Source organism: Amphichorda felina, assembly GCF_050947745.1.
Source record: "Amphichorda felina strain 45539 chromosome Unknown scaffold_6, whole genome shotgun sequence".
Taxonomy (NCBI): Eukaryota; Fungi; Ascomycota; class Sordariomycetes; order Hypocreales; family Bionectriaceae; genus Amphichorda; species Amphichorda felina.
Window position 1 is genome coordinate 655152 of NW_028145044.1, and position 26932 is coordinate 682083.

Genomic DNA, 26932 nt, shown 5'->3' on the forward strand with positions numbered 1-26932 from the left:
CATACCCTACTCATTTATGCCACTGAAGTGATTATACAGATTACCCCGAGCCAACAGACAGTGCGACGTTGGCTATTTGGATCCATCGTTTGTGTGAGAGTGGCAAATGGACCATGAAGCACGCTTAAAATGAAGAGGGACGGACGTATGCCACGTTTCTTTCGAGCGTGACCAATTGTCCCAATTGCCGGGGAGTCCTAGCTACTTCTGGTCCCAATCACCCATAACTAGAGGGCCAAAGCGGATAGCAACAAGCAAAGGGAAGAGTAGATCTATTTAGATAGTAAAGTATCTCTCATCAGCCTGCAAATCCCACCTCTATTCTTTCTACCCATAAGTAGATCAATGTCGCCATAATTATTTCTTCAATATCAGTCAAAAGTCATAGGACGAATAAGGATCTCACCTATCTTGCCCAATTTCCGAAGGAAATACTTGTCCGTTGACAACCAGCTCCCTTGTCGGGACGACCCGGGGCGTTTCCCCCACTACGTCAGGGAGCTCGACTTACACGACTCCCATGTATCAATCAATCACCGCCGCCAAGATTGGGGGGGTTGTAAGTTGGCAGGCCAATTACACAAAATACCCGCAATCCCTTATTCTCCCAATCCTGGCTAGTCCCAACCCTGGTGAGCCCGCTCCTAACTAGCCGCTCCGTCCCTACGGAAATGGATACCCGCCCCCACGGCCCGATCACCCCAACAGCACGTTTTACATGTCACAGGGACGACCTATTTGCGGGGAAATGGGGTTTTCCATGTGCAGGAAGAGTATCTCTTGGAGTCAGTGACTACAATACGGGTGGATGAACAGCCTGATGAGATAATAATGCGTGAGAGACGAAGATGGGAGAGAGACGGGGAGGTAGGGTTGCAACCGCCCATGGTCAGCACACCTAGAACTAGGTATTTCAGCCCGAGCGGAAGCAACCATGTCTTCTGTCCTTCGTTCCTCCTCTTGTATCTCCCCATAGACGCCCCGGGCACAGATCTGCATCATGGGTGCTGTTGAAACCGTCTTGTCCAACCTGCGCTCCGTCGGCCTCGTGGCCCTGGCCGCCGTATGCCTTCTTCGCTCTAACACCGTTACCCGCCAGTCAAGCTAAGTTTCTGCGTATAGATCACCGTATACCTGTTTGGAGTTGGTATATACGACTACTATTTCCATCCGTTGGCCAAATACCCCGGTCCGTTTTGGGCCAAGGTGTCTCCTGTATGTTCAACGGTGCCATCAGATGACACCACCCAACGGACTCCAAGATGCTGATCTGGAATGTAGATCTACAGCATCTGGGGCCTCTTCCGTGGAAGATGGCCCTTTGATGTCCATCAGCTTCACCTCAAATATGGCCCTATCCTGCGCACCATGCCCAATGAGCTCACCTTCACCGACCCCCAAGCATGGAAGGACATCTACGGCCACCGCCAAGGTCATCCCCAGTTCCACAAGGATCGTGAGTCAGTCTAGTATTAAGATCCCCCCTCTTCTTAGACTGACATGATTCACAGCCATTCAGTAAGGGCCCTCGCCCATTAGGATCCCTCCTTTGAAGCAATGTCTCAACCAGACCTAACATCTCCCTGCAGCGTCGGATCCGTCCAGGATATCCCAGGCTCAACCACCCTGACCATGGCAGACGATGCCAACCACTCCCGCCAGCGTCGCACCCTCGCCCATGCCTTCAGCCAAAAGGCCCTTCTCGAGCAGGAGAGCATCATCCGCGGCTACGTCGACCTCTTTGTTGAGAAGCTCAAGCCCTTTGCCGCCAGCGGCAAGCCGGCCAATATGTGCGACTGGCTCAGTAAGTTGGTCCTCTTCCCCCTCCCCTCCCCTCTCCCCCTTTTTTCTCCCATCTTTCTTCGCACGACGTAATGAAGGGCCAACCAGGCACACAGACTTCACCACGTTTGACATTATCGGCGACATGGCCTTTGGCGAGCCATTTGGCTGTCTCAAGGACGGCATCTTCCATGCCTGGGTCTCCCTCATCACCCAGACCATCAAGGCCGGCGCCTACGAGCAGGCCACCCGCCGCATGTTCATGTCCGGCAGCTTCATGCAACGCCTGCTCTGCAAACTCATTCCCAAAGACCTAAGTAGAAAACGATACGAGCACCTCGAGCTGAGCAGAGAAAAGTGTCTCAAGTAAGTCTATCCCCATTGGGCGGTTGATCTACCATCTAGTCTGATCTATGACGCTGACAAAACCAACAAAGGCGCATCGAGGAGGGTCTCCGCCGCGAGCACCGTGACTTCCTCTACTACATCCTCCGCCAGAACGATAAGGGCGGGGTCTCCCAGGATGAAATCATCCTCAACTCGGCCCTGTTCATCGTTGCCGGGTCCGAGACGACCGCGTCGCTCCTCTCCGGCCTACTCATGTGGCTCCTCCGCACCCCCCACGCCTACCGCAAGCTGACCGACGAGATCCGCTCCAACTTCGCCGCGGCCGCCGACATGCAGTTCCTCCAGCTGCAGGAGCTACCCTACATGAACGCGTGCATCGACGAGGCCCTGCGCGTCTTCCCGCCCGTGCCGACGGGCCTGACGCGCACCGTGCCCAAGGATGGCGACACCGTGGCCGGCGAGTTCCTCCCCGGCGGCGTGACCGTATCGTGCCACAGCTGGTCGTGCTCGCACTCGCCCCTCAACTTCACCCAGCCCGACGACTTCATCCCTGAGCGCTGGCTCGATGAGAGCGGCGCCTACGACGGCGACAAGCAGGAGGCCAGCCAGCCCTTCTCCCTGGGGCCCCGTGGTTGCATCGGCCGCCACCTGAGCTACCTCGAGATGCGCCTCATCCTGGGCAACCTGCTCTGGCATTACGACATCGAGCGGTCGGACCTCGACAGCCCCAATGCCAAGGACGTATGGGATCCGAGCGGTGACTTGCACAATGTCATGGCGTTCAACACCTGGAACAAGCCGGGTTTGATGTGTAGGCTGAAGCCCGTCAAGCGCTGAGGAGGGGTCAAAAACGAGTAGGCAGTCGAATCCAAGTTGGACGTGTCGTTGCCGGTGGTGTGTAGATGAGAGAAGAGTATCCGAATGCCATCTTCTTGTAGAAGAATCGCGTCCTTCGAGCGTAACTCATGAATACAACAATATCTTGATGCAACATCTTCCAGTTGAGCAAATCATGAGAATGTGACGCCTAGAACCTCGACCCAGGGATATAAAAGTGGCTGAAGGAGAGGTCCAGTGCGTAAATCGAGTCACTACTTGAAGAGGTCGTTCGTCCGAGTAGTCGGGGCATCGGTTCGTCATCGTGAAATACTCGAGTCGGACAGCTCACTTAGCAGGAAAGACTTTCGAGTCCGCCAGAAAGTCGTCAATTCTCCTCTTCCTCAGCGCGCTAAGAGGCTCCACGTCCTCCTCTTCCTCCTTCTTCGCGCGTCTCGCCTCGGGCAGGCTCCCTACGCGGCCGGCCACGCGGATCAGCAGCATGCGCATCCTCTCGAGCTCCTTCTCGACGTCGCCGCCGCGCGCCGCCAGGTTCTCCTGGATGCCGGCCCCGCGATCCGCCGTCTTGAGGGGGTCGACCGTGGCCTGAAGCCGCCGGAGGCGGTCGACGCGCTGTCCGAGCTCTTTGCGCTGGTCGTTTAGCGATGTCAGGTGGTCTACTGCGTCGGCGTAGCGCTTGGCCTCCATGGGGTGGTCGGTCGTGTCCTTGTCCGAGACCCAGGTCGTGGGGAGAGAGTAGATTGCTTGCTCGTCGGCTGAGAATACATATATGTCAGTATTTACATTGTGAGGGCAGATTGTATCAAATAGCCAACGCACTGAGGTCCACCTCCTTGCCAATGCCATCGCCATCAACGTCGTCGCGCTGGAGCTTCCGATCGGCCTCCTTGGAGTAGCTGTCGCTGATCTGCTCGGCGAGCGCTCGGTTCGCCTGCGGCGCGTAGACCCTGCGGCAGTGATCCTGCACAAGACCTTCGAGGACTGTCGCGACAGTCTCGAGCTGGCGCGGGTTGAGGCCCTGGTCGGATTTCTCGTTGGCGGCTCGGAATGCGGTGGACGGGGCGGGGCTCGAGGCGAGGTGTAACGCCTGGGCGCTGATGAAGCTCTCTTTGAGCTGCGTAATTGTGGGCGGTCCGGTCGCCATGGTCGCAGCCTCGCAGAGAATCACTAGATGGCAGATGTGAAGCAGATAGAGATGAGAAGGTCGTGGGTTGGATTTCGAAGTTTCAGTGGACGCGTCCCGATGGCAGGCGCGTGGTAGCGCGCCGCGGGGTCACTGATCCCAGAATGGCCCAACTACTATGTAGTTTGATTTATCAGTTAGCTGATATCCAAAGTCAACCCAGGTTCAACTTATACCTCGACATTTGTTACCGCAATCGTGCTCAATCGGAAAATCGCAAATACATCCAAATAGCCATATGTTAGGCCGCATTTGTCTTGATGTCACAATCCTCCTTCTACATTCCTCTTACAAACACCCAGTCCTTCAACAAGCTAACAGCTCACATGACCAACAATGGATAAGTAACAAGCACGACATGAAGCAATATTGGTCTTTATTTTAGGTCATGATGAGAAGAATGTAGTATCAACGTCTTCTCCCAGTCTAGACACCCGACCACCAGTACGTCTCATCAACCTTGAACGACCCGCGCAGCGCCTCGTCCGTGACAGCGCTGGTGTTGCTGACAATGACCTCGTACTCACCCGCCTCAACGCACCACTGGTTGCGCTCCTCGTCAAAGTAGGCCGCAGCATACTTCTCCAGCTCCTCAATCGCCACCGTCTTGGTCTCCCCCGCCTCGAGCTCCACCTTGGCAAAGCCACGCAGCTCCTTAACGGGGCGGTTGACCTTAGCGGGCTGCTTGGGCTTGACGTACAGCTGGGCGACCTCGGCGCCCTTGATCGAGCCTGTGTTCTTGATCTTGAGCGACGTGCTCAGCTTTCCTTCCTTGACGGCCACCGAGAGGTCGGACAAGGAGAAGGTTGTGTACGAGAGGCCGTGGCCAAAGGGGAAGTTGACCTCGCGGTCGGCAAACTCGTAGTAACGGTAGCCCACATAGATATCCTCACCATACAGAGTGCGTCCTGCTTCAGTGCGGAAGTTGAGGAAGGAGGGCACGTCCTGGAGGCGCTTGGGGAAGCTGAGGGAAAGCTTGCCCGAGGGGTTGTAGTCGCCGAAGAGCACGTCGGCGATGCAGTTGCCAGTCTCGTTACCGCCGTACCAGGCTTGGATGACGGCAGGGGTCTTTTCCAGCCAGGGCATCTCCTCGGGCGTACCCGTCTGCATGACAACAGCCGTGTTGGGGTTGGCGCTCGCGACCTCGCTGATAAGCTGGTCGAGGACACCAGGCAGCTTCATGGTGGCACGGTCGTTGCCCTCAGTCTCCCAGTCCCCATTCAGCCCAGCACAGATAATGACCTGGTCATGTTCCTTTGCAAGCTGCACGGCTTTCTTGACTTCCTCCTGGGGGTCAATGACCTTGGCACCGCCGACGCGGAGGGACCCGTGGCCAGCCACAACCGTGTCCAGCTTGAGGGTGAATGTCGGCGCAGAGGCGAACTCGAGCTTGATTTTGTAAGATTGGCCCTTTTTGAACTGAACAGTGTTGCGCTCCTCGCGGGTGGCGGCACCAAAGAAGGCGTCTCCAGGATACTGCTTCGTAGCATTGTCGACCACCAGCTTGTCCTCGACAAACAGCTTGGCGGTTCCACAAACAACGACTCCAAACTCGTAGGTCTGGTCCTCTTCCGAAGTGAAAATGCCCTCCAGATCAGCGTACCACACATTGGCAAGCTTGCTGTTGTAGTAGTCCACCAGATGCATCTCCGTCTTGGTGAACTCTATCTCATCAATGACCTCGCGGTTGGCCGAGCCCGGAGGTTCATTGTAAACCTTCCAAGTCATTCCCTGCTTGCCGTCGAGCCGGGTGGTCTGGGTCCCCAGAATCGGCAAGAAACGGTGACTGTAGGCTCCGACGGTATAGGACGCTGGTGAGCCCAGCTTCTCAGTAATACCATCATACGGCGTGACAGCGTAGTATGCAGGCAGCGCCGCAGAGCCCCCACCGTGGTAGGTGGCAACCTTTGCGTTGGGACCAATGACGAGTGTCTTCTTATCCTTCTTCAGAGGGAGCAAATTGTTCTCATTCTTGAGCAGGACAATGCTCTCGTTGCCAATCTTGCGCAGGAGAGCAGCTGTCTCAGGGGTGTTCCTCGTGGACTCTGGCCCGTTCTCCGGGACGTTGGCAGCGGCGCATTTCTTGACAAACTTGAGGACCTCGCGAGCGCGCGCCTCGATGACGTGACGGAACGGCTTGCCAGTCGATACGTTGAACATGAGCGCCTCGCCGCGAAACTTGGTGGGTCCTGGCATATCGAGATCCAGGCCTGCCTTGACGGCCTCGTTGGTGCTATAGACGCCAAACCAGTCACTCATAATGAGACCATCCCAGCCCCACTCCTTGCGCAGCATCTCGTCGAGATACTTGGGGTTCTCGCTGCAAAAGGTGCCATTGATGCCGTTGTACGCCGTCATGAAGGCGCCAGGCTGGGAGTCGCGGACCGTCAGCTGGAAGGGCAGAGCGTAGATTTCGCGAAGCGCTCGCTCGGTGACGATCGACTGGACACCCAGCCTCTTATCCTCCTGGTCATTGCACAGGAAGTGTTTGATGGTCGCCTGGACGCCTGTGCTCTGGATACCTCGGATAATGGCAGCGGCACCGAGGCCGGCCAGGAAGGGATCCTCGCCGATGGACTCAAACCCTCGGCCGCCGAGAGGCGAGCGCTGCATGTTGATGGTAGGGCCGAGGATGGCATGGGCGCTCTTAGCCCGGGCCTCCTCTCCCATAGTCTTGCCAGCCTCCTCGAGCAGCGCCACGTTGAACGTGGCTCCCATGGCTGTCCCGCAGGGGAAACAGGCAGCTGGCACGCCATTGAAGAACTTGGTGCCCCTCACGCCATTGGGGCCGTCAGTGAGACGCAGCGAGGGGATTCCATGCTCGGGCAGCGCCTTGGTGTGCCAGAAGTCAACGCCTGGTTTGCAGTGTGAGCTGGTGAACACGTCGTGGGATGATCAGGGCATCTAACCGGCCAAAAGGTCAACCTGATCGCCCAGGGTGAGCTTCTTCAGCACCTCTTCTACATTGATATCCGCCATGATGGACAAAGAGGACTGTGTGAACTTGAAATGGTGAATCAAAGTTCAGGGAATTAAGGGAGCAGGACCGCTGGCGGGAAACATCATGTTAAGTATTACTGGCAGCCACAGCCACAGCCAGTAATACAGTCTGTCCCCGCGCATCGCATGGCCTGCTGAGGCCTATCGCAGCATCTGCTCAGTTTCGCCGTACTCCAGCTCTTTAGCCTCAATTCGCTGTGATCCATCGTCCCAGGCACAGGATGGAGTATGGACCAGCCCGAGCCAACGAGCGTCGAGCTCTTTCGGGCCTCTGGGGAATTGTCGGCTGCGGGTCACGAGCTTATGCACGTTAACCGAGGATTATCCTCAATTTCCGATATTCTACCGTCCACAGTGGATATTCCATAACCAATGAAGACGAATCATCTCCCCACTAGCATCGTGATATCGGCTCGACACTCCGTGAACGCGGCCCATTTGCATCTCTTGGACGGCTTAAAGCGGGGTTATGAACCCCCGACGACATGTTTCAACGATGCTGCCATTGTAGCAATTGATGCCCACGATTGGACCTCAACCTATTACGCCCCATTAATCGCGGGGTCTGGCCTGAATGTCCCGACGTTTCCACGGGGCCATTTGATCTGCTCTGTACCAACGACCAAGATAGGCAACACGGCAAGGTGGTCCTGAGATCTCAGAAACTATTAAGGGCGAAGACCCAGGATGCAGTTTGTCTCACACACTACTGTTGGTCGAGCTGCTCGCTAAACGCGATGATAGATTTTATATGATACCTCACGGATGTACCAGATTGGTTCTCAGCGAGGAGTCCAGGGTAGCCTCTGTGCCTCAGTCCGACAAGTGCTCAACAAGTAGTACTACCATGTATCTGTACCACAACAAGAACCCGCCCGTCCCCCGTTGGTTACTACCTACGTAGGTATATTGGAGGTCTATCGGTTTCTACATGCGCTCGCAACTCAGCAGGAACTATAGCAAACTGCCCATGGACGACCAACCTCTGCCGTAAGTCCCGATGTCGGGAGGATCGAATCAGGATCCGCTCGACAAGACAACATATAGACATGGTCCATCATCGTGCTCTGCCACCCATGGGCCATCGACGGCACGGAGAATTTAGATCGGGGGACCTAAGAAGGCTCCAATGACCACGAGAGAGCGGGTCTGGATTGGCCGCACCAATACCCCTGATGGCGTCCTGGAAACCTCAGTCTCTCAGGTGCCGTCGGATGGCCCATGGGGTCATTGTCGGGACCGATGTACCGTCAACTAGCAAGTGCCGGTGCGGCCCGCCTGATACACGGATTAGCTCCAGGATCTTCGTGTCAAGGCTCAAGCTACCCAGCCCACGATGGCATTACCGGCCGTTGTCTCACCAGCACGACGTTCCTGTGCTAGGCAATGAGGCCATCTCAGCTCCATCTCACCCTGCTACAGGATCAGGTGTACTCAGGGGATCTCGTTAGCGTCATCGGCGTCTCGTCAAGCGTATCGGAAATCATCCAGCCGGTGTTTGCCAAGATCGGGCACCCATCTAGAGGCATTCGATGGAACTTTTAGACTTCGTCGTATTCTCGGTATTAGCTAACATTACTCCGTACTAATGACACCCATTCAATGCGACCAATATTTCACGCGGCCATTAGCAAATCATCAATGAATCAGATTAGGGGTGATAGACTATCGAACCCCCATCATCCCAGCCCCCCACGACGAGGGGGTGGGAGGAAGATGCCAGAGATTGGCGTCTCTCTTTATCGTGTTTCAGCGAGACGGATGTTACCACGTCATGAGGCTACCTCAATTATCAGCTCGGGACCTCGGGCAACGTTTCGTACATGAGATGTTGTCAATAATGGAACGGCGTGGGCTTCGACACGAGGTGGGGTGTGGATCGTTGCGGGGGCACAGAGCAGATCACTGGTGCAGACTGGAGGTCTGGAGCAGTGCAGAGTGCCATCTTATCGGGACCCTTTGACATGGCTCGCTCCAAAGGACCCAGACTTGAGACGACGATGTGACGGCCCGACAGATCAAGGAGATCACCCGAGTCCAAGTTGCCAAGGTCCCGCCACATCGCCACACGGCTATGACCTTTGAATGTGTTCATTGGATTGTTAGTACCATCTCTAGGGCCTCGCGGCAAGATGACTCCATGTGACTCAAGTCATTATTCTGAGAGGAGTCGAGCATCACGTACGAATACCTGGCTCTTAACGATCATCCACCACTTGGTCCGTATCACCAAGAAGAGAATTCGCACGGGCGACACCCTGCACTGCCTCAACACTGCCTTCGCGGCGTCTCTCAGAAACCGCCCAGCGGTGCGAGTGCTTCAACATGGTCGCGATTACCAATGATGACATGGCGTGCTCTCAGAGCCCCTGCTACGTACTTCGTACACCGCACGTACAATCTGTGGGCGTTGTTAGCTCGGGACCAGCTCGGCTTCTAGAAGCATTGAAGAAGGCCACATAAAACAGGCTAGTCCGAATTCTGGTAACCAGTGTGATGGCCTGCGTGTGATGGAACAGGGGCATGGTGAATCGCGTGTACGTACTCCGTACCAGTGTCCCCAATAATGGCCTGGGAGGGGCGCGGGACGGATGTACCAGTACTGAGAGATACGCGCACGCCCCGTGGCTGATGGCGTTGGAGTTCAAGGCCACCAACGTGGGCGCCCCCCATCCCCCCTACCAATGTGCCGGACCAGCAAACTCGCGAAGACAGCTTACAAAGTAAGGCGGCGTCAGAAGATAGAACTGCGCCACGCAAAGGAAAGAATTCGCGAGACAAGAGAACGATGACATGCGGTGGACTGGCCCTGGCGACGACCCGGCGACGGCATTCAGGTACCTACGCTTGTATCTCCAGCATGTCGTATGTACGTAAGACTACGAACTACCGACCATTCTTCCCGACGAGCAAAGAGGGTGATGGGACAAGGGCAGGGTGCTGGCCCGGGAGCGTCTATCCGTGACTACGGGGGCCTGCAAGAGACCAAAAAAAAGGGAGAAGAGGCCATGGACGTGCGCTGATCTCTGCAACGGCGCATACTGCAGATACTACATTGATACTACAACAGCATTCGAAGTGAGGGGCAGTTGACCTGGGTAGCCACGTGTGGCCCGTCACCCTGTCAGACGACGGACTATCTCAGACTACTACTATTATCAGAACGATCCCTAGTAGGTATGCCAGTTTCGAAACCCTGTTTCACCCGCAGCAGCCAGCTCCCAAAAGAGGACTTCCCGAGCCTGACTTGGACAGGCGCTGTTGCGATCCTGGGCGTTGATGCGGGGGCACGGGGATGCAGACGGTACGACCCACGGACGCTTGCTTGCAGATGCTCTGGCATGAGACAGACTCCCGTTATCGAAACGCGACATTGCGAAGGCGACGGAAGAAAGAAGAAGGAGCATTCGCTATTTGAAGCCTGTAGAGGATGCGCAACGGGCAGCTCGCGGGTCGGTATTGTCAGTCAGTGGCTGGCAGTAGGTGCGACTGTTCAAGGTCAATATCTCTTTGTCAGAGGTCATCAATATCTAATCTGGCTTTTGGGCTGTGACGTCGATGACCCCCTGGACTAGGTTCCAAGGTAGCACTGTTGCGAAGGATGATGAATTAGCTTCAGACTGGAGCTGTAATTGTCGCTGTGACTGTCTATTACTCCTTGGGATCAAGGGTCCACTGGGAGGCCCTGACCAACAAGACGCCACAGGGTTCTGGGGAAATCGACGATTTCATCTCACGATTGCAACAACGGAATTGGTCTATTGTTTGAGAACCGGGGAGCCCGAAAAACCTAACAGAAGGTCCCTGGATATTTCCCCGATGAGCGAACTTGTCAAAGACGGCGGCCAACAATGGAGGTGTATTGGCGTCAGGGTGTGACGTCGCCGAACATGGTGCTTCTGGCAAACCGTCGAGACAAGATCTTGGCGAGAAGACTAGACGGCGAGCATCGCGCAAGTTCCCAGGAAGAAGGGGCGCTCAAATGATTGGGGTTCTGGAAAGAGAGGGAAAATCTCCTCCGTACCTGGCATCATGCGGACGCAAGTATCTACTCGTACGTACATATACGTATGTACACCTCGAGACACCAGCCTGGAGCGCGGAATTCTCCAGAACGTTCTAGCGCCAGCACCAAAACTAGCATGCCCTTGCTTCCGCATGGAGGGCCCCAGGGATTGCCTTGTCGTCACCAAAGACACTAAACGACGACGGTGTTGCATCGTGGATGGGCAGGGCCGGGAGACTCAGAGCATCGAGACCTGGAGAGTGTGATATTACAGAAATTATGGGCCGGAGATTGGGGGGGACCCTGGACTGCCCTCCCACTTCAAGAGTCCAACTGAAATCCCCCCCCGGGCGCCAAGTTCCAACTGGACGACATTCTTCTCCCATCCTTCTAGCGCCGGAACTGCCCCATGTGGGCTGTGGCGCCTGTAACAAATCTCTCCGGGCGCAGGTCTGCGTCTGCACGCCGCGACGTCCAGCTACTTTCGACTGGGCTGAGTTGACTAGGTACTGCGGATACTTGTATGGGTACCGTTGTTGGTGCTGGTGGGCACACGCGGATGATGCACTATTGATCATTCACTGAGTTTAGAAGAAACCACCGGCTCGAGAGAGACTCTGGCGGAGGGAGCTCGTTGCTGCTGGGGGCTTCGTCATCTGTATAGACCATGGGTGTCTAACGGCGGCGCTGCAAGCTTCCAACGGCACATGCTGAGTTCGCCCGCCGACCAAACTCTGCGAGGATTTCGCGGGTCGAAACACTGGTGCTGGAGAATCCGAAGCCATACCGTTGCGCCCGTGCCGCCAGCGATGACGAGCTTCGAGGAGACTGTTCGAGGTTTCGAGGACGCCTGAATGATCAACCTTCATCTGCAGGCCAGGCAGCCCAGGGGGGAGGGACCCCACGGCCCACATGGATCGCTGTCCGGGGTACCAAGCTCGAGCCGATGGCATGGACGCATCTCAGCCTGCAGGCCCATGTCGGTACATGTTATTGGAGACCTGGGAGCATGGCTGCAGCGAAATCTGCACCCGTGCAGCAGTCACACACTCTACGGGGTAGCACAGACAGATACTACTATGACTCTACACCTCGAAGCCATGCAGGATCAGCCCATTGGATGCTCGCCGCCCGTGGCCGATGGGGGCCGCCCCTTGAGGGTTGCACTCTTGTTACCGTCGCAGCGCTTGGGTCGCCCTATGGCCAATCCCCCGCTGCAGGCCCCTTGATCTTTTGCCGCCTTTTCCACATAGTAATATCGTCATTGCTGGGCGCCGGCCGTCAGTACGTGTTTGGACGATGCGCGCGCAGCGCAGGGCCGGGTTGCAACACCGAGATTGCAGCAATTACGGAGTACAACGCTGTCTATTCGTGTTCTGCTGAGCTGCTCACCAACAAAACCCACCCTGTGCCGATGAGGGGGAGGGAGGGAGTCTTGGCCCTAGTCTTGGCCCTGGTGGCGATGGAACAATATTGAATCTTGCCCAGGGCCCTCCGTCGCAGCCCAATTGATTTTGCGCTATCTACCCGGGCGTCATGAGGCCTGATTCTCTTACACCGCGCAATGACCGCTTGACCTTTCCCCCAAGTCCGCCGCCCTGACGACTTGCCGTTTTGTGTGACGCTACGACTCTCCCCAATCCCTTATCTTCACCCCAGAAAACGCACCCAAACAAAATGCTCACACCATCTTTCTCTCTGCTGGGAAGGTTGGCAGCGACCGGTTGCCAACTACGTCAATGTGGCTACGTATTCTCGTAGATTGGCGACCCCGCGAGTCCCCCCTTCTCCAATCTGGCAGGGCTGGTGGAAAGTCAATTTTCGTGCCGGCACCGAATTAAGAGCCGTTGCCCATCAGGAGCCACACTAGGGCCCGGTGTTGGGAGGCCCAAGGTTTCATCCCAAACCAATCTTGCTTTGCACTGAGATCACGATGTCCTGACGATGTGCTGAATTTTGAATTTCTGCGTCTATCTGCATGATGAATGACGATGATGCCTCCCCGCCGTTGCTAGTAGTCTTGTTTTACGCCATTGCCATGCCTCGCTGGAATCCTCCCAGCCAGGACGCCTTTTTCCGTTTTGCCTTGAAAAATCAACAAGAAGTCTCCATTCGCCGCAAGAAAAAAAAAGAAGAAAAAGAGTACAGTTCTTTCATTGACAAAAGTCGTCCGAAGCAGATCAAATCAAATTCCCAGCCCCGCCTTTGCACCTGTGTAACACCATTCTTTTTGTCCCCTGAAGGTTGTGTGTGTATAAGATCGTCGTCAATATAGTAGTAGTACAGGATCATTAAAGCATAGCTCATCAACCATCGTTCAAGAACTCGAACCTCCAATGGCCGGTAAATTTGACATGCCGGGAATAAAGTGTAGTAGATGTGAAAAAATAAAGAAAGAGAGAAAAGAAAGTATCAAATATCAGGGGCCATAGACCCTTCTCCAAGTTGGGGGTGAGTAAGAGTGAACGACATGAGAAGAGAAAGGGCAGACCAAGGAGGACGAGGTGTCTTTGTGTGTGTTGTGTGTGTCCGCCGCCCACAGGTTCGATTGGGCCAGCCACGAAGCTGGGCACGACGCGGTCTAGTAGAATTGGCAGTGCCCAAAGGGTAAAAGAAAGGGGGGGGGAGGCGGGCTCGAGCGCGGCCACCCCTGGTTTCATGCCATGCCGAGTGGTTTCTGGGTGCGTTGGTCTAGTAGACGGGGTGCGGCATCGACGTGTAGTACATGCCGTTGTTGGCACCCCATGCACCCGGGTGCTGCTGCGGCTGTGACGGCTGCTGGGGCATCATGAAGCCCTGGGGCATGGAGGACATGGGCGGTGTCCCGGCATTGCTGGCCATGGTGGCGCCGTTGTTGCTGGGACTGCGATTCTCAAGAGGGAAACCATGGTCTGTAGACTAACAGATCAGTCGATGCTCAGTTGTCCAGTCTCGGATGAAACCAGCAAAGGGAGAGGGGAAAAGTAGACTTGACATACCGTTGCCATCCTCGTACTCGATCTTGACGTCCTCGCGGCCTGTCATGCCGCTGGTGACGGGCACGGGTGACGACTGGACCATGGGGTTTGGGGCGCTGGTCGGCAGGTAGGCGGCCGTAGCTCCAAAGTCATCGGCGGCAGAGGAGCCGGGGCTGGAGACGTTCGAGGGAACCGAGGCAGAGACGGTGGCGGCCCAGTTCTCGCAGTTGTTGGGGTTGGCGAAAGAGAAGTAGCTTGAAGGATCGGTGGCGAGGGGCGCGCTGGTGTTGGGTGTAAAGTCGCCAGTGGGGTAGGGAGATGTGCGAGGGCTGTTGAGGGTCGCCGGGGTGGAGTAAGACGATGCGTTGTTGTTGAAGGAGAGGCCCATGCTCTCGCGGAGAGCCCTGAGCTCGTCTTCGAGCATCTTGTTCCGCCGGAGGAGCTCTTGGACGGTCTGGTCGCGCTGCTGGTGGCTTCGGAGCTCCTCCAGCTCAGCCTCGAGACGCTCAATGTGCTCCTTGGTCCTTGCCCGGATGGCCCTCTGGGCCTCTCTGTCGTTGGCCCTCTTGCGGGCCAGCTGAGCAGGCGTCAGAGTTGACACACTACGCGTACCTGTGGATCTCAGTCAGACTGGTGGTCTAGTGGGGAGGAGGCAAATAAGGAGTCCTACCTTTACGCTTCGACACTCGGCTCTGGTCTGTTGACGACGACGATCGCTGGAGATGGATGGAGGAGATGGAGGAAGGTGTTTCGTCGACAGCAGGCGCAGAGGTCGGTCGCGAGTACCGGCTTGGAGGAGATGAAGTCATAACGTGAGCGTTCGGAAAATGTGGTGTAGTGTTGCGTGCGAGGTGGTGGCGTCGAGAGGTGGGTGATGATAGTTCTGTCCCAGACAGATCTGATGTATGCAATTCTTCTTGGTTGAGGTCGTAGATGGTTGGTTGGTTTGTAGATCCAAGATCAAATGTTGTCGTGAATAAGTTTCGATCTCTTAGTCCATCTTTTCCTTGGCCCTGGAGGCTGGGATGCCAAGGGTTATAACTCTTATATACGACACTGGGGACCAGGTCGGCTCCGAAGGACCCACAACTTATGTCCATGTACGTACTCCAGGACCTGTGCATACTCGTAGGTACTGGTACGACAGGGCGCAGGGGAAGCATGGGTATGGAGGGGTGGGGTGGGTTTAGCGTCCACGATGGAGCCGTGTTGGTCCATTGGAGATGGCGGCATACACACGCCTCCCCCGGTTCACTCCGGTCTTGGGTGGGCTGAGGGTTTTGGCCAACCGAGTAAATCCCCTCTGCCCAATGGACGTCGTCGGATCGGATCCCGAGTCCTGGGGCTAGCTGAGAGTCTCTTCTTTGTGCCGCTCGTACGGATACTGAGATGGGCGCAGTACTCGTAGGTCCACACGGCAGTCTCTGAAGACAGGCCGTACCTCGTGGCCTCGGAAGTGAAGACCTCAAGTCGCCTCATCGGTGGATGAGGAGCGCGATCCGCCAAGCAGCATCGACCAGACGTGTCTGTTGGTGGGAGGGGGGAGCATCCCGGCCATTCCCATTGGCCGTACCAGCCCCCGGACCCGTCCCTGATCAGTTTGGCTACCTCAGAGTAGAAGAGCTAGAAGACCCGCGAAGGGTCGACCCATAAAAGGCGTCCCTTTGGACTCCCCAGGCAGAACTCCCGTCGCGATAGCCGTTGTCCGCCATTTCGTTGCTTCTCGCTTATTGATAGAGTCCCGTGCGCCCTGTACGAAGTACGTATGGTCTCAGCCACGGCACGCATTGGTTTCAGTCGTCCCCAATTAGGTAGCACTGCCTGGCGCCATTCCGGGGTCCTTCCAAAACTGGATATCTTCGTACTCTGCGGATTGCCGTGCTGTATGCATCTGCTACATCATACACTCAGTACCTCCATCGAAGTCGCAGCTGGATAGGCGGTTGAGATGGTGGATCCCGATCACCAGATTCGCCAGATATCAGACGTCTTAGAATGCCTCATGGCGGTAAAGTTTCGACGGCGCGTCCCTGTTCATCGTCCATTGGTTGTCTATACGCTAGAAGTGGTAGCCTCAGTAGCGTGATGAGCCGCAGAATAGACTTTGACCCAAGGGATTCTCATGATGTGGGTCAGCAGCCCGACAGCCGAGGCGAAAGGGCACAAACAGAACCATCGGCGAAGGCCCAGGATGGCCTGCCAGTGATTGTCTAGACAACTTCTCTTGGCAAGTGACAAGGCTAAGGAGAGTATGTTACCGTACTTCAGCCTCGTCTGGCTTCACTCAGTCTAGCCACCCACAAAGACAGAATCTTCCAAGACCACTAGTGGTTGACCCATAGGCAACAAGGGCTTGCAAGATGTAGGAACAGGCCAGGCGAACAGATAATGGAGATGTTTGCTGATGGTACATTGCCGCCCATTGACCCATATGGAAAACAGCCCATCCACGCCTCCAATGGAGGTGATTGTTGTCTCCCTTCGGAAGAATGGAACTCACTCGAAGGAGGTATCCCAGAGAGTTTGCCTGCTTGCCCTCCATGAGGCTAAAATTCTCGCGCGTGGCAAATAGGATTACGCACCATCCACTGTAGCCAAGCGGGAGACAAATTTGTTATGGTGTCGTCTCCAGCCCGGCAGTCAAAGACTTCAAAAAGATGTTCGGAACTTCAGGGCACCCGTAGGCGCGGCCTATTCCCGGTAACCGAATCTCCAGATCGGTCCAACTGCCGGTAGTCCGTGGACATATATGGACGACGCTACATATTCCCGATTAGAACATCTAGCGGCCTGGCCGGAATGATGGCCGCTGGTTGTTAGATTCTACTAGGCTGGAAATCGAAGGAAAGACATGTCATCGGCCGTTATTTATTAGCTCGGCGAACCGTTGGGGTTGTCGCGTGGTTTGCTCGAACGAGGTTGGTTGTGGCGGCCGTCACTGCTCACCAAGCCGCGTGGTCCACCGTAGGTCGCCGAACTGCTGTGATACGTACTCGGTCCAGTGGGACACTTCCATGCCAGTGCAAACCACTCCATCTTAGCCACAAACAACGGTGGGTAATTGTGGCTGTGGTTCAACGGAAAGTCAAAAACTCTTCCCGCCCTCGAGAACACGTGGGATTCCGATGGAAACACTTTTGCACAACGTGCCAGAATCCGCTAGAAGAAAGTTAGAAAGCAGAAGCCACAGCTTGGATTGGACAAAGCTGGTGAACTGCGGCCGAGTTTCGCACGATGTACCAGTACAGACAGACAGTTAGGCCCGATTTTGGCGCCGCAGCACTTCTGAAGCTAGTAGATGATTTGTTGCGCCAGTGTAATAAGCACCAGGAAGAATTTGGGGCAGTGTACTCCGTATTCGTAGGTACTCCGCACTCGTACTGATACCAGAAAAGAGATTTAGAGCAGTGTGTGTGTGTGGCACGGGTTTGACCGGGGAGAGACAAGTTGACGTACGATCCAGCGCCTCGGTCCCAGAATCCCAGTGTCCATAAACTCCATTTGTTGAATGTCTCGGCATATTCCGCGTCTGAGAGATATTAGACAAGCCCTGATGAAGAGGCCTTTTTGCTTCTTTGTGGCGTCAGCCCTCCTCCAGGAACAAGAGCGATTTCCTTCCTAGTCGACGAATGAGCTTGCCTCGACTCCATGTATCCGTAAATATGTACATATCCCCCGCTTCTTATTGGTAGTTGCGCCAGTTGGGTCAGAGTCGGGCGAATACGATCGCGATTTAAGGGCCTATCTGATTTGCCTTCCCGAGTCCTCGGGAGTGCCTGGTACTGACGGAGTTGCCGCGAAGAAGCAAACGAAATATTGCCGCGATGGCCCTTAGCTGATCACCAACGCCTAAACACACAACCCCAAGTCCCAGGGGTGCAGATCATTGCATTTGCAGTATACTTTGGCTTCTGTTGATAACTGATACGGTGTTCCGGGCCGAATGTGAAGCCCAGCCCAGCCTGCTCTCAGGCCAGCGAGGTGCGCGTGCTGTCGCAACGTCTTAGGCACCGATGGACCCGGGGTGTCTCAGCCTCGCAGGCACCTGAATTTGTGGTGCACTCTCGCGAATCAGAACTGGCAATCTTAGCGGGCAGCCTAAGGCTGGGCCGGGCAACTTGGCGCGGACGGTACGACTGTTGACCCGTGTTCTCCGCATCACGCCGGTATTGTTCGGTGTAAAGAACCTGCGAATAGTATAATGTCACAGATATGGGGATGCGGGCCCGAGTCGGTTGCGAAGCTGGTTTCCAGTGTTCCACATTGTCATGTCACGATAGCTCGGGGTTCTCAGCCTTAACCGCCTCCACCAGCTCCTCCATTCCCCCTACTGTTGTCGGCCCGCTCATTCCCTCGGGAGGGAGAGCCCACTTGGGCAGTGGGCTCACGTAGGCCCAGGCGCCGTTGGCGTCCTCGTACCGTAGGCTGTGAAGCCAGAGCGAAAGTTCGTGGGGACCCGGATCTGAGTAGAGAGGAGTCTCGCAGATGCTGCACAGCTCTCCCGTCATCTTCTCTGCCCGCTTCTTCTCGTAATTCTCGACCATTTCATCGTAGTAAACCACGGCCTGCGCCACTTCTTCCTTGCCCATGCGTGACAGACGGGTGATGACATCCTCGTCCGTCGTCTGCGTACCATCAGCATCACCCTCTCCTAGGTTGTGGCCCCAGACCCGCTGGTTGGCGTAGATTGGGTCGTTCTGGATGGGGTGCCCCAGGTGTTGAAGATGCACGCGGATCTGGTGCGTCCGCCCGGTGACAGGCAAGCATCTGACAATGGAGTACCCCGTCTTCTTCAGCCAGGGCCTCCCCCTCTGTTCCTCCGCCTCCACATCCGTCTTGGGCTGCTCCTCACCCGGCGAAGGCTCGCCTCCCGGGGGTGGATAATAAGCTAGTCGCTTGAAGACGGTCCGGGCTGACTTGCCGTTGGCACGGACCCGGTTCAGGCCTAGTTTGGGGGAGATTGCCAGTATCGGCTGGTCGCAGACGACCTCACCGTCGGGAAACTCGCCCACTACACGAGCAATATACTCTTTCCTCACCGAGCGGCCCTTGATCTGCACACCAAGAGCCTCGGCCGCCGACACAGTCTTCCCGATGAACATGATGCCACTAGTGAGCCGGTCCAGGCGGTTACAGGGGAGCGGCCGGAAATTGGGTCCCCTCTCAGCTATCAAGATCTCGGTGACGGAGTTAAAGTTGTACCGCCCGGCGGGATGCACCGGCACGCCTGCCGGCTTGTTTATGACTAGCATATCGTCATCCTCGTGGATAACGCCGATCGGCTCCGATGTGACAGGCGGTTCGTGCCGGTGTAGCGTATGCGAGATCTTCTCGCCGTTGCGTAGAATGTGATCGGGGCCAACCCGCTTCCCGTTGACGTAGATGTGACCCGTCACCATGGCGTTTCTGTAATACTCGAGCGGCCGGTCTCGGAACTCGGATTCAAAGATGTCTATCAGTTTCCGCCCGCGCCACCGCTCCTTGCAGAACGTATTGTATGTGTAGAAGTACGGCTCGACGCGCCGGAGATCGTCGTCGAAGACGTACGGGCGCGGCCACATGTCGCCGGAGGGCGTGAAGACGGGGTCGTTGGGGTTGGGGATGCCGGCATCGTCCCTGACGTCCATCTTCTTGAGCGCCTCGGCGGTTGCGGCCACCGACTCCTTCATCGTGGGCTTGGGCGAGGCCATGATGACAACCTTGGGGATGAAACGACCGATTGCGCGGCGGATCGCGCTTTGGACCATGGGCGGGGCACTTAGACGTGCCAGTCGGAAGGTCTCGGCTGTGTGATCGCGCAGAGCGGGGGTATATCTCCGCGTCGAACGAATGGGGCGGCTGTCGTCCTCCCGTATGCACTGTCGAACGTCTATCGCTTTACTCCGTAGTTGAGGCCGTATGTAGGAGGGGCTAAGTGGCGTCCGCAGGAAAAAATGGGCGGTCAGAGTCGGCAGAATGATTGTTCTTCGCCTTCCATTTCATGTTCGAGCTGGATCCACCCCCAGGACGCACCAGCCACAAGAAGCTGTGGCTTAGAAGGGTGGAGAACCGTGGCTGAGCTCCCTACCTCGGTTCGGTCCCCCGAACCAACCCCGTCACCTTCTGGACCTCGGAATACCAATGAGGCATTGGCCATGAGGTCCTTGGTATTTCAGCTGCGCAACTCGCAACAGGGAAAGCCTTGTCTGACTTTCCAATATCCGACTCTCTAATGACCGTTTTCTGAGGGTCTATCGGTCTCTCCGCAGCAATGGGATCGCTAAGTGAGCTCAAGGCGCGCCGGCGCGCCGATTACCCCTACACCCTCGACTACCGTACACGATGGTGAGTACCTCGACTTGAGGCTACTTGCAAAAAGCTCGGCCATCACTCGGTGCCTTTTTCCCGCACGGCTTCAATCCCAGGTGCCATTGAATGTACCGGGTGTATCTGCCGGTGCCTTGCGTCGGGTTATTCCCGCCAGTCTCAGGCATGCACAATCGGTGATGACGTCCACTAACGCCCCGTCCCAGGAACGACAATGACATGTACGACCACATGAACAACGCCGTCTACAATTTCCTGTGAGCCAAGAACACACACACGCCCACCGCGCCCCCAGGGGTCCTCCACAGCCTCTGTTCAGAGAAAGGGGGGGGCTCCTCTCCCTGTTTGGGTCGTCGTCATCGCTTACACATCTACCTTCATCGCCAGCTTTGATTCTGTAGTCAACGCCTATCTAATGGAGAACTGCGGCCTCCACCCGCCCACGTCGGAGGAGCACCCCCTCGCCGCGCACCTGCACACGGACTTCTTCGCGTCCATCGGGTACCCGGCGGTGGCGGAGCTGGGCCTGCGCGTCAACAAGCTCGGCAAATCGAGCGTCACGTACGAGATTGGGCTGTTTGAGCAGGGCGTCGACAAGGTCAAGGCTGTGGGCGAGTTCGTCCACGTCTGGGTCCAGCGTTCGACCGGCAAGCCGGCCGCCACGGGCATGAGTGATAGGCTGCGGAGGGGGCTTGAGAGGATATACGTTGCGCCTGGGACGACGCCTAGCAAGCTGTGACTCAAGCCTAGTCATAAGTTTTTTTTCTTTATTATTATTTATTCTTAGCGCGTGTCTTGCACTATGCTGCCTCTGCCTACTTGACCAGGTGACTCCTGGCTGCTGCTCCATTTACTGAAACTCATACTTCTGCTGCGCACCGTTCTGGTCTCCGCTCGTGAACATCTTCTCCACGAACTCGAGGTCGGCGAGGGCCTCCTCGGGAGACTGAAGTGGGTTTGGCTTGCCGTCGACGAGGCTCTGGGCCCACGCAGCAACCTCGTCGGCCACGCCCGAGGTCCGCTCGAACTGCTTGACCGTCTTCTCGCCACCGACAGGGGTCACCGTGACTGTCTGGCCCTCGATCTTGATGGTGCCCTTCTCATAGCCAAGATCCCAGTCAAAGGCGGACAGGTTGGAGCCAGCCGAGTGCTGGTACGAGCCGGTGGCGCCAGACTTGGTCCTGATGATGGCGTTGACGGTGTCGATAGGGGGCAGGTAGGCCTTCGTGAGAGCCGTAAAGGCCTGGACCGTGTCGGCGGCGTTGTCCTGGCCGCTGAGGAAGAGGCGAGTGGTGGCAGCGTGGTGGACGCCACCATCCAGCAGGAAGCCGCCCTGGTACTCGGGCTTGTTCCGCCAGGCCGTGTGGAAGTACTTGTTGTCGGGGCTCATGTTGCCGAAGACTCGGACGCTAAAGTGTGTGAGCTTTCCCAGATTGGCAGCCTGGTCCTTGGCGTAGTTGAAGCTGTCGAAGAAGCGGTGGTTCTCTGCAATGGCCAGGGTGGACTTATTCCTGGACGAGACATTGCGGTAGTAGTCGATCAGCTTCTTGGCAGCAGCCACGTCAGCAGCGATGGGCTTCTCAGCCAGGACATGCTTGCCAGCGGCGAGGGCAGCTTCAATGTACTCGGGCTGGCTGACGATGGGGAGGGCGATGATGACGGCTTGCACATCGTCACGGAGGAGCAGGTCATGATAGGTACGGCCAACGCCAGCGTCTGCCGAGTACAGGTCGGGGGCGTCCCCAGCGACCAGCTTGGCCGTATCCTGGGCAGACTTGAGGGAGCGGGAGAAAATGGCCTTGATGGAAAGGAGGCCACACTTGGCAACGGCAGGCTGAGGGGGTGTCAGAGAAATTGAGGAGGCATCGTGGCGTTGGGACAGAGGGGGTTAGCGGGACTGACCAGGTGTTGGTCCTTGACAAATATGCCGCTTCCAATGATGGCGATACCGATGGGAGCCATTGTGACGAGTCCGAGATAGTCAATATGGCCGAGATGTCTGAGATGACTTGAGACGGCTGGTCTATGGGTTGGCGATTTGTTGGGGCTAGGCGGGATTTTGAGGACCCGAAAGTTGAAGTTGGTTCAAGTTGGAGGGGCGTGAAGTCGCCTGGTAGGAACTAGTAGCCAACGAGCTGGGAAATGTGGACGCAAATTATGCGTTTAGGAGGGCTCCAAATACGCCAGATACGAGTTCTTGTCGTCTGGTGGGTTTGATCGGTGAGGGTTTAGATGAGCTCGAGTCTCTTGAGTGAGAGAGTTGAGAGATTGGTCAAAGTGGGGTCGGTGTGACGGAGCGGAGAGTCTGTCCCCGACCCCGTTTATGCCCCGCAACACCGGCCGGACGCCGTCATGGGCACCGATTTCTCATCATTATTATCCGCACCTTGGCTGTATAACGTTGGACGTCTCACACTGGCTGGAGGATAGGTGAGATCATGCTGGGAGACCCATTCTCCAACGGCAGGAGTCCATCTCCACTGGTATTTTGACTACGTAGGAATCATCACAGCATCTATAATGGAACTTCTACGGATAGTAGTGTTTCTTTGTACATAAGATAACGTTACGTCCTCAATATGCGCACTTGAGGCTTGGCTGGCGTCTGTCCCAGGCAGCAGCCACCATCAACGCCATCAACCATGTCTGATGCAGAAAATAGCCCCCAGCGGCGACCAAGTCTCTGAGAGGTCACAGGAAGGCGGGCTTGGATGTCAATAACAGCCCCCGGGGCAATAGCCGCGATCCTGCGTACTAGACCAGGTACTGATCGCAATATATGTACGACGCACAAAGCACCAACGGTTGAACAGACCAACACCAGAGTGTCGATTGTCCGTGCACCGAGACATTCTTCAAGGCATCTCCCCCCCACAGACTACTCGTGCTTGTTGGTTATCAAACTTCTCAACTGCATCTTGACTAGCCAAATGCCCAGACAGACCAACAATCGGCGAGATTGACCATGTATCTATACTTCGTCTCCGAACACTAACCCACCAGTGACCACGGTCTTCAAACCAAGGGGCACCCGTGCTGCACAATGCTTTGAAGGAAACCTCCCACAGACGGGCTGGAACCCCTAGACGGATCGGAACCCCCATGCTTCCCCCCTGTTGCCCCCAAATCTTCTTCCAAATCTTCCACGCCCGCTTCCCGCCCGGCCCATTTTGGTGACCCCCATCTTCCACACCGAGAATGTCACCGAATTGGACTAGTAGTACGGAGTAACACTCGTCGCCTTTAAATGAGGTCCCCGCCCCGCGGAAGCGTGCGCGCCTCACCTCGTCTTCCAAAATTGCCGAGACATCATCCGAGACATCATTGAATTGCTAGCCGAGAGGGGCAAGGCTGGATTGATGCCTTGTCACATATCAGACATCCACCTTCCCGGACGATGATCGGCTCTCGCCCAAATGCTCCCGCAGGCCACTAACCCCCGTCATAGCATCTCCGGAGGGTCGGCGAGCACGGAGGCCCGAGCAAGTCGCCAGTCATCCTGGGGAACGTAGGTGGCGTCCGGGGATACCGACAACCTGAATAATATCAGGTGACAATTGAGCAAGGAACGGCACGGCATGGGCGGTGGCCTCGGCTGTGTCCACTGGCTGGCAAGGCCGAAGGCATCTGGAACATTGCAGATGGGTTAGCCGGACGAACTCTGAAGACTCCAGCGAGCCGAGCGCGCGAAGCCGAGTGTCGACTTACGTATGTGCCTTTCGTTTCCCAATATTCAATGCATTCCTATCTGGTACCATCCCGAAGAAGATGAACTCCAGACGCTCACACCTCTTCGTACCGATACAGCTGCTCGACACAAGTACGTCTCAGCCGCCAGTCCCGCCGTCGGCCAGGACGTACTTGTTCGTTCTCATCAACGACGACTGAAAGACGGAAGAGGCGAGCCTTGCGGTGTCGACGGACTTTGGAAGCCACCCGGAAGGCGGCGTCGTCACCAATGTCAATGAGTCTGGCCGTCATGTGAGGACAGTGTCCAGGATGGGCCCTGAGAGTTCTTGAAGGACTATCCAAAGCCATGGTTGTGACAAGTATCGGGTTCCTTATGGGGAGTTCAGATGGCAGTTTGATGAGTGCCCTGTGTTAAAACAGAGGGGGTGCCCGGGTATCTCGACTCTAGAGCAAGTCTGCCAAATGGCCAATATCGCCAAATAGACTCTTCTAGTCAATCGCTAACAAACCTCGAGATATCCGAAACGGGAACGACCATCCTCATTATATAATACATACAAATTAATCCGCTCCTCCTCCGCCGCTACTGCGTGTCCGCACTGCACGCCATTGGGCCAACCTAACGCCTGACGACGTGGCAATGCATGCTAGCCTCCCCCTCCTCCCGCCCCCGACTGCCATTCTTGCAACTGCTGTAGAGCACAAATGCAGCCTGCGAACTCAATGGTCTGGGGGGTTCTGGAGTCCCCGACGGCTCCTCGATTGATTGATCGACGGGACGATGCGAAGATGGATGGCCGCGCGAGCTGGCAAGAGGCCATTGGATCGCCAGCTCGCGAGGTCGCCGACTGGCACAAAGTGTGTGGAACACAGACGCAATGCCATTGGTGACGTGGTGATAATATCAAACGCGTATGAACCAGCTGTCCGGATCAGAGACTTCTACAATCGAGATCCATCTCAGAACATATGTACCGCTGGCCAAGCATGGCGAGAAGGCGCAGCTTACTCGACCTCCAGGTTCACCCCGTGCCACTTGTGGAACACATTGCCCGGATCATACCTGTTCTTGAGCTCCCGCAGTCTATCCAGATTGGCCCCGTACGCATCCTCCGGCTTGACGGGATCCGCCTCCAGGTTGATGTACCGTCCAACCGGCGCCGCCCCCCCTCCACCCTTGCTCTGATCGTACTTGTAGCCCATATTGTCGCGGGTGTGCGCCAGCATGGCTCGGTTAAAGGACCGCATCTCGCCGTCCAGCGCCGGATCCGTCCAGCCAAACAGGGTGATGACATCGTAGTAGTTGCCGCGGTTGCTGTATGCCGTGGCGTCCTGGCCAACCTCGCAGACCTTGTGCATCGGGAAGAGCTCGATGGCTAAGGCAGAGCGGCCAGCTGCGTCGGGGTTGGCATCGCAGAATGCCCAAAACTTGTCGGCCGTCTGTTGCAGGGCGGCCGCGTCTATCGGCATGACAATGTTGGCCGAGCCCATCAGGCGCCGGATCCCGTGGTACAGCAAGGGATTCAACAGCTGAGTGACTTCTCCCACGCTCATCATTTTCGTCTTCTCGACCACGGGTCCGGCTTCCAGGAGTTTGGAGAAGAACTTCCGACCGTCCTCCTCAGGTCCATCGTAGAAGGGGTTTACCATAAGCAAGTGACTGGAGCCGTCTGGGCCGTAGCCGATGGCAATGGTCATGCAGTGTCCATCACGGTTGTCCCTGTCGTGGAAGTCATTGGCAGCGGCCACGAGGTCGGGTAACTTGTCAGCCGTGTAGGCGAACAAACCGCTCCACACCTGCCCTTGCTTGTGAACACTCATAGTGAACCGCGTCACGATGCCGAACTGCGCACCGGCACCACGAATGGCCCAGAACAGGTCCTGATTCTCCCCTTCGGATGCCTCGAGCACCGAGCCGTCGGCGGTCACAACCTGCGCAGAGATGAGATTATCAATGCTAAGGCCATGCTTTGGACTGAGATATCCATGACCGCCTCCGAGAACCAGCCCGCCAACACCCGTGTGGTTGACAACACCTCCCACCGTCGCCAGCCCCAAGGGATCGAGAATCTTCTCGATATCCTCCCACAAGCAGCCGCCATCAAACGACACAGTCATGGCGTCCTGGTCCACGGATACGGAGCGCATCTTCGAAAGATCAATTACCATGCCCTCGCTGGAGGATGCTCCACTGGACGAATGGCGTCCGCCGCTGGCGGTCAGGGGGATCTTGTTGGTGACGGCAAACTTGATGGCCGCTGAAACCTCTTCTGCGTTTGTAGGCTTGACTATGACTGCCTGTCGGCTATGAGCTCTGGAAAAAAAAGCGCGTGGCCCGACGATCGGAAATTTGCAAAACATACAGCTCTCTTTTCGGCTGCCGAGCTCCATCGCTTGATGCTGTCCTCATACCCATCGTCACCAGGAACGAGGATACCGCCTTGTGCGATCGCCGCTCGGAGCTGAGTGAATTCTCCCATATTCGCGAGTTTGCTAGGGTCGGCCCTGCAGGGTCTTTGGCATATAGACTGAAGATGGCCAACGGTAGTTGTCTCTATGGTAGGAAGGAATGTATGTTTGAGGAGGCGGGGAGGCCCGCTTGGTGAGCACGATTGACGGGGTCCTTATGCATGACATGGTCAGGCGCGTAGAGATCTTACGTGTTGCTGCTGGTGCGGGCCGAAGAGGGGAGCTTTCCTCTACTTTGCGTAGGTTGCTACCTCAGCCCTGGTGGCAACACAGGAAATCCTACCGTGTCCATCGTGGGGGCCAATGGCAACCATCGCTTTTCGTCTGCCATGACACGCAGTTGATCTATGAAGA

The 26932-nt window shown here is 56.3% G+C and overlaps 8 protein-coding genes across 8 annotated transcripts; 2 read left to right on the top strand and 6 right to left on the bottom strand.

Annotated features, from left to right (window-relative positions):
* Positions 1–1000: 1000 nt before the first annotated feature.
* On the top strand, positions 1001–2967 carry ACO1O0_006046 (cytochrome P450; the record flags this gene model as incomplete). The annotated part of the gene is made up of 7 exons (XM_083195442.1): positions 1001–1063; positions 1123–1215; positions 1282–1456; positions 1512–1518; positions 1590–1804; positions 1899–2148; positions 2220–2967. The coding sequence occupies 7 exons, from the start codon at positions 1001–1003 to the stop codon at positions 2965–2967; spliced, it is 1551 nt and encodes a 516-aa protein (XP_083048458.1).
* A 327-nt stretch (positions 2968–3294) lies between these two features.
* ACO1O0_006047 (kinetochore Sim4 complex subunit Fta4) lies at positions 3295–4111 on the bottom strand (the record flags this gene model as incomplete). Its single annotated transcript, XM_083195443.1, has 2 exons — positions 3295–3722; positions 3787–4111. The coding sequence occupies 2 exons, from the start codon at positions 4109–4111 to the stop codon at positions 3295–3297; spliced, it is 753 nt and encodes a 250-aa protein (XP_083048459.1).
* A 465-nt stretch (positions 4112–4576) lies between these two features.
* BGL1 (beta-glucosidase) lies at positions 4577–7129 on the bottom strand (the record flags this gene model as incomplete). Its single annotated transcript, XM_083195444.1, has 2 exons — positions 4577–7005; positions 7060–7129. The coding sequence occupies 2 exons, from the start codon at positions 7127–7129 to the stop codon at positions 4577–4579; spliced, it is 2499 nt and encodes an 832-aa protein (XP_083048460.1).
* A 6718-nt stretch (positions 7130–13847) lies between these two features.
* Positions 13848–14922, bottom strand: ACO1O0_006049 (bZIP transcription factor; the record flags this gene model as incomplete). Its single annotated transcript, XM_083195445.1, has 3 exons — positions 13848–14047; positions 14135–14725; positions 14784–14922. The coding sequence occupies 3 exons, from the start codon at positions 14920–14922 to the stop codon at positions 13848–13850; spliced, it is 930 nt and encodes a 309-aa protein (XP_083048461.1).
* Positions 14923–18384: 3462 nt separating this feature from the next.
* RIB2 (pseudouridine synthase) lies at positions 18385–19860 on the bottom strand (the record flags this gene model as incomplete). Its single annotated transcript, XM_083195446.1, has 1 exon — positions 18385–19860. The coding sequence occupies one exon, from the start codon at positions 19858–19860 to the stop codon at positions 18385–18387; it is 1476 nt and encodes a 491-aa protein (XP_083048462.1).
* A 503-nt stretch (positions 19861–20363) lies between these two features.
* ACO1O0_006051 (HotDog domain-containing protein) lies at positions 20364–21158 on the top strand (the record flags this gene model as incomplete). Its single annotated transcript, XM_083195447.1, has 2 exons — positions 20364–20427; positions 20821–21158. The coding sequence occupies 2 exons, from the start codon at positions 20364–20366 to the stop codon at positions 21156–21158; spliced, it is 402 nt and encodes a 133-aa protein (XP_083048463.1).
* Positions 21159–21269: 111 nt separating this feature from the next.
* Positions 21270–22381, bottom strand: ACO1O0_006052 (Gfo/Idh/MocA family protein; the record flags this gene model as incomplete). The annotated part of the gene is made up of 2 exons (XM_083195448.1): positions 21270–22253; positions 22322–22381. The coding sequence occupies 2 exons, from the start codon at positions 22379–22381 to the stop codon at positions 21270–21272; spliced, it is 1044 nt and encodes a 347-aa protein (XP_083048464.1).
* A 2733-nt stretch (positions 22382–25114) lies between these two features.
* ACO1O0_006053 (FAD-binding oxidoreductase) lies at positions 25115–26870 on the bottom strand (the record flags this gene model as incomplete). The annotated part of the gene is made up of 3 exons (XM_083195449.1): positions 25115–26407; positions 26473–26571; positions 26862–26870. The coding sequence occupies 3 exons, from the start codon at positions 26868–26870 to the stop codon at positions 25115–25117; spliced, it is 1401 nt and encodes a 466-aa protein (XP_083048465.1).
* Between the last annotated feature and the right edge of the window lie 62 nt (positions 26871–26932).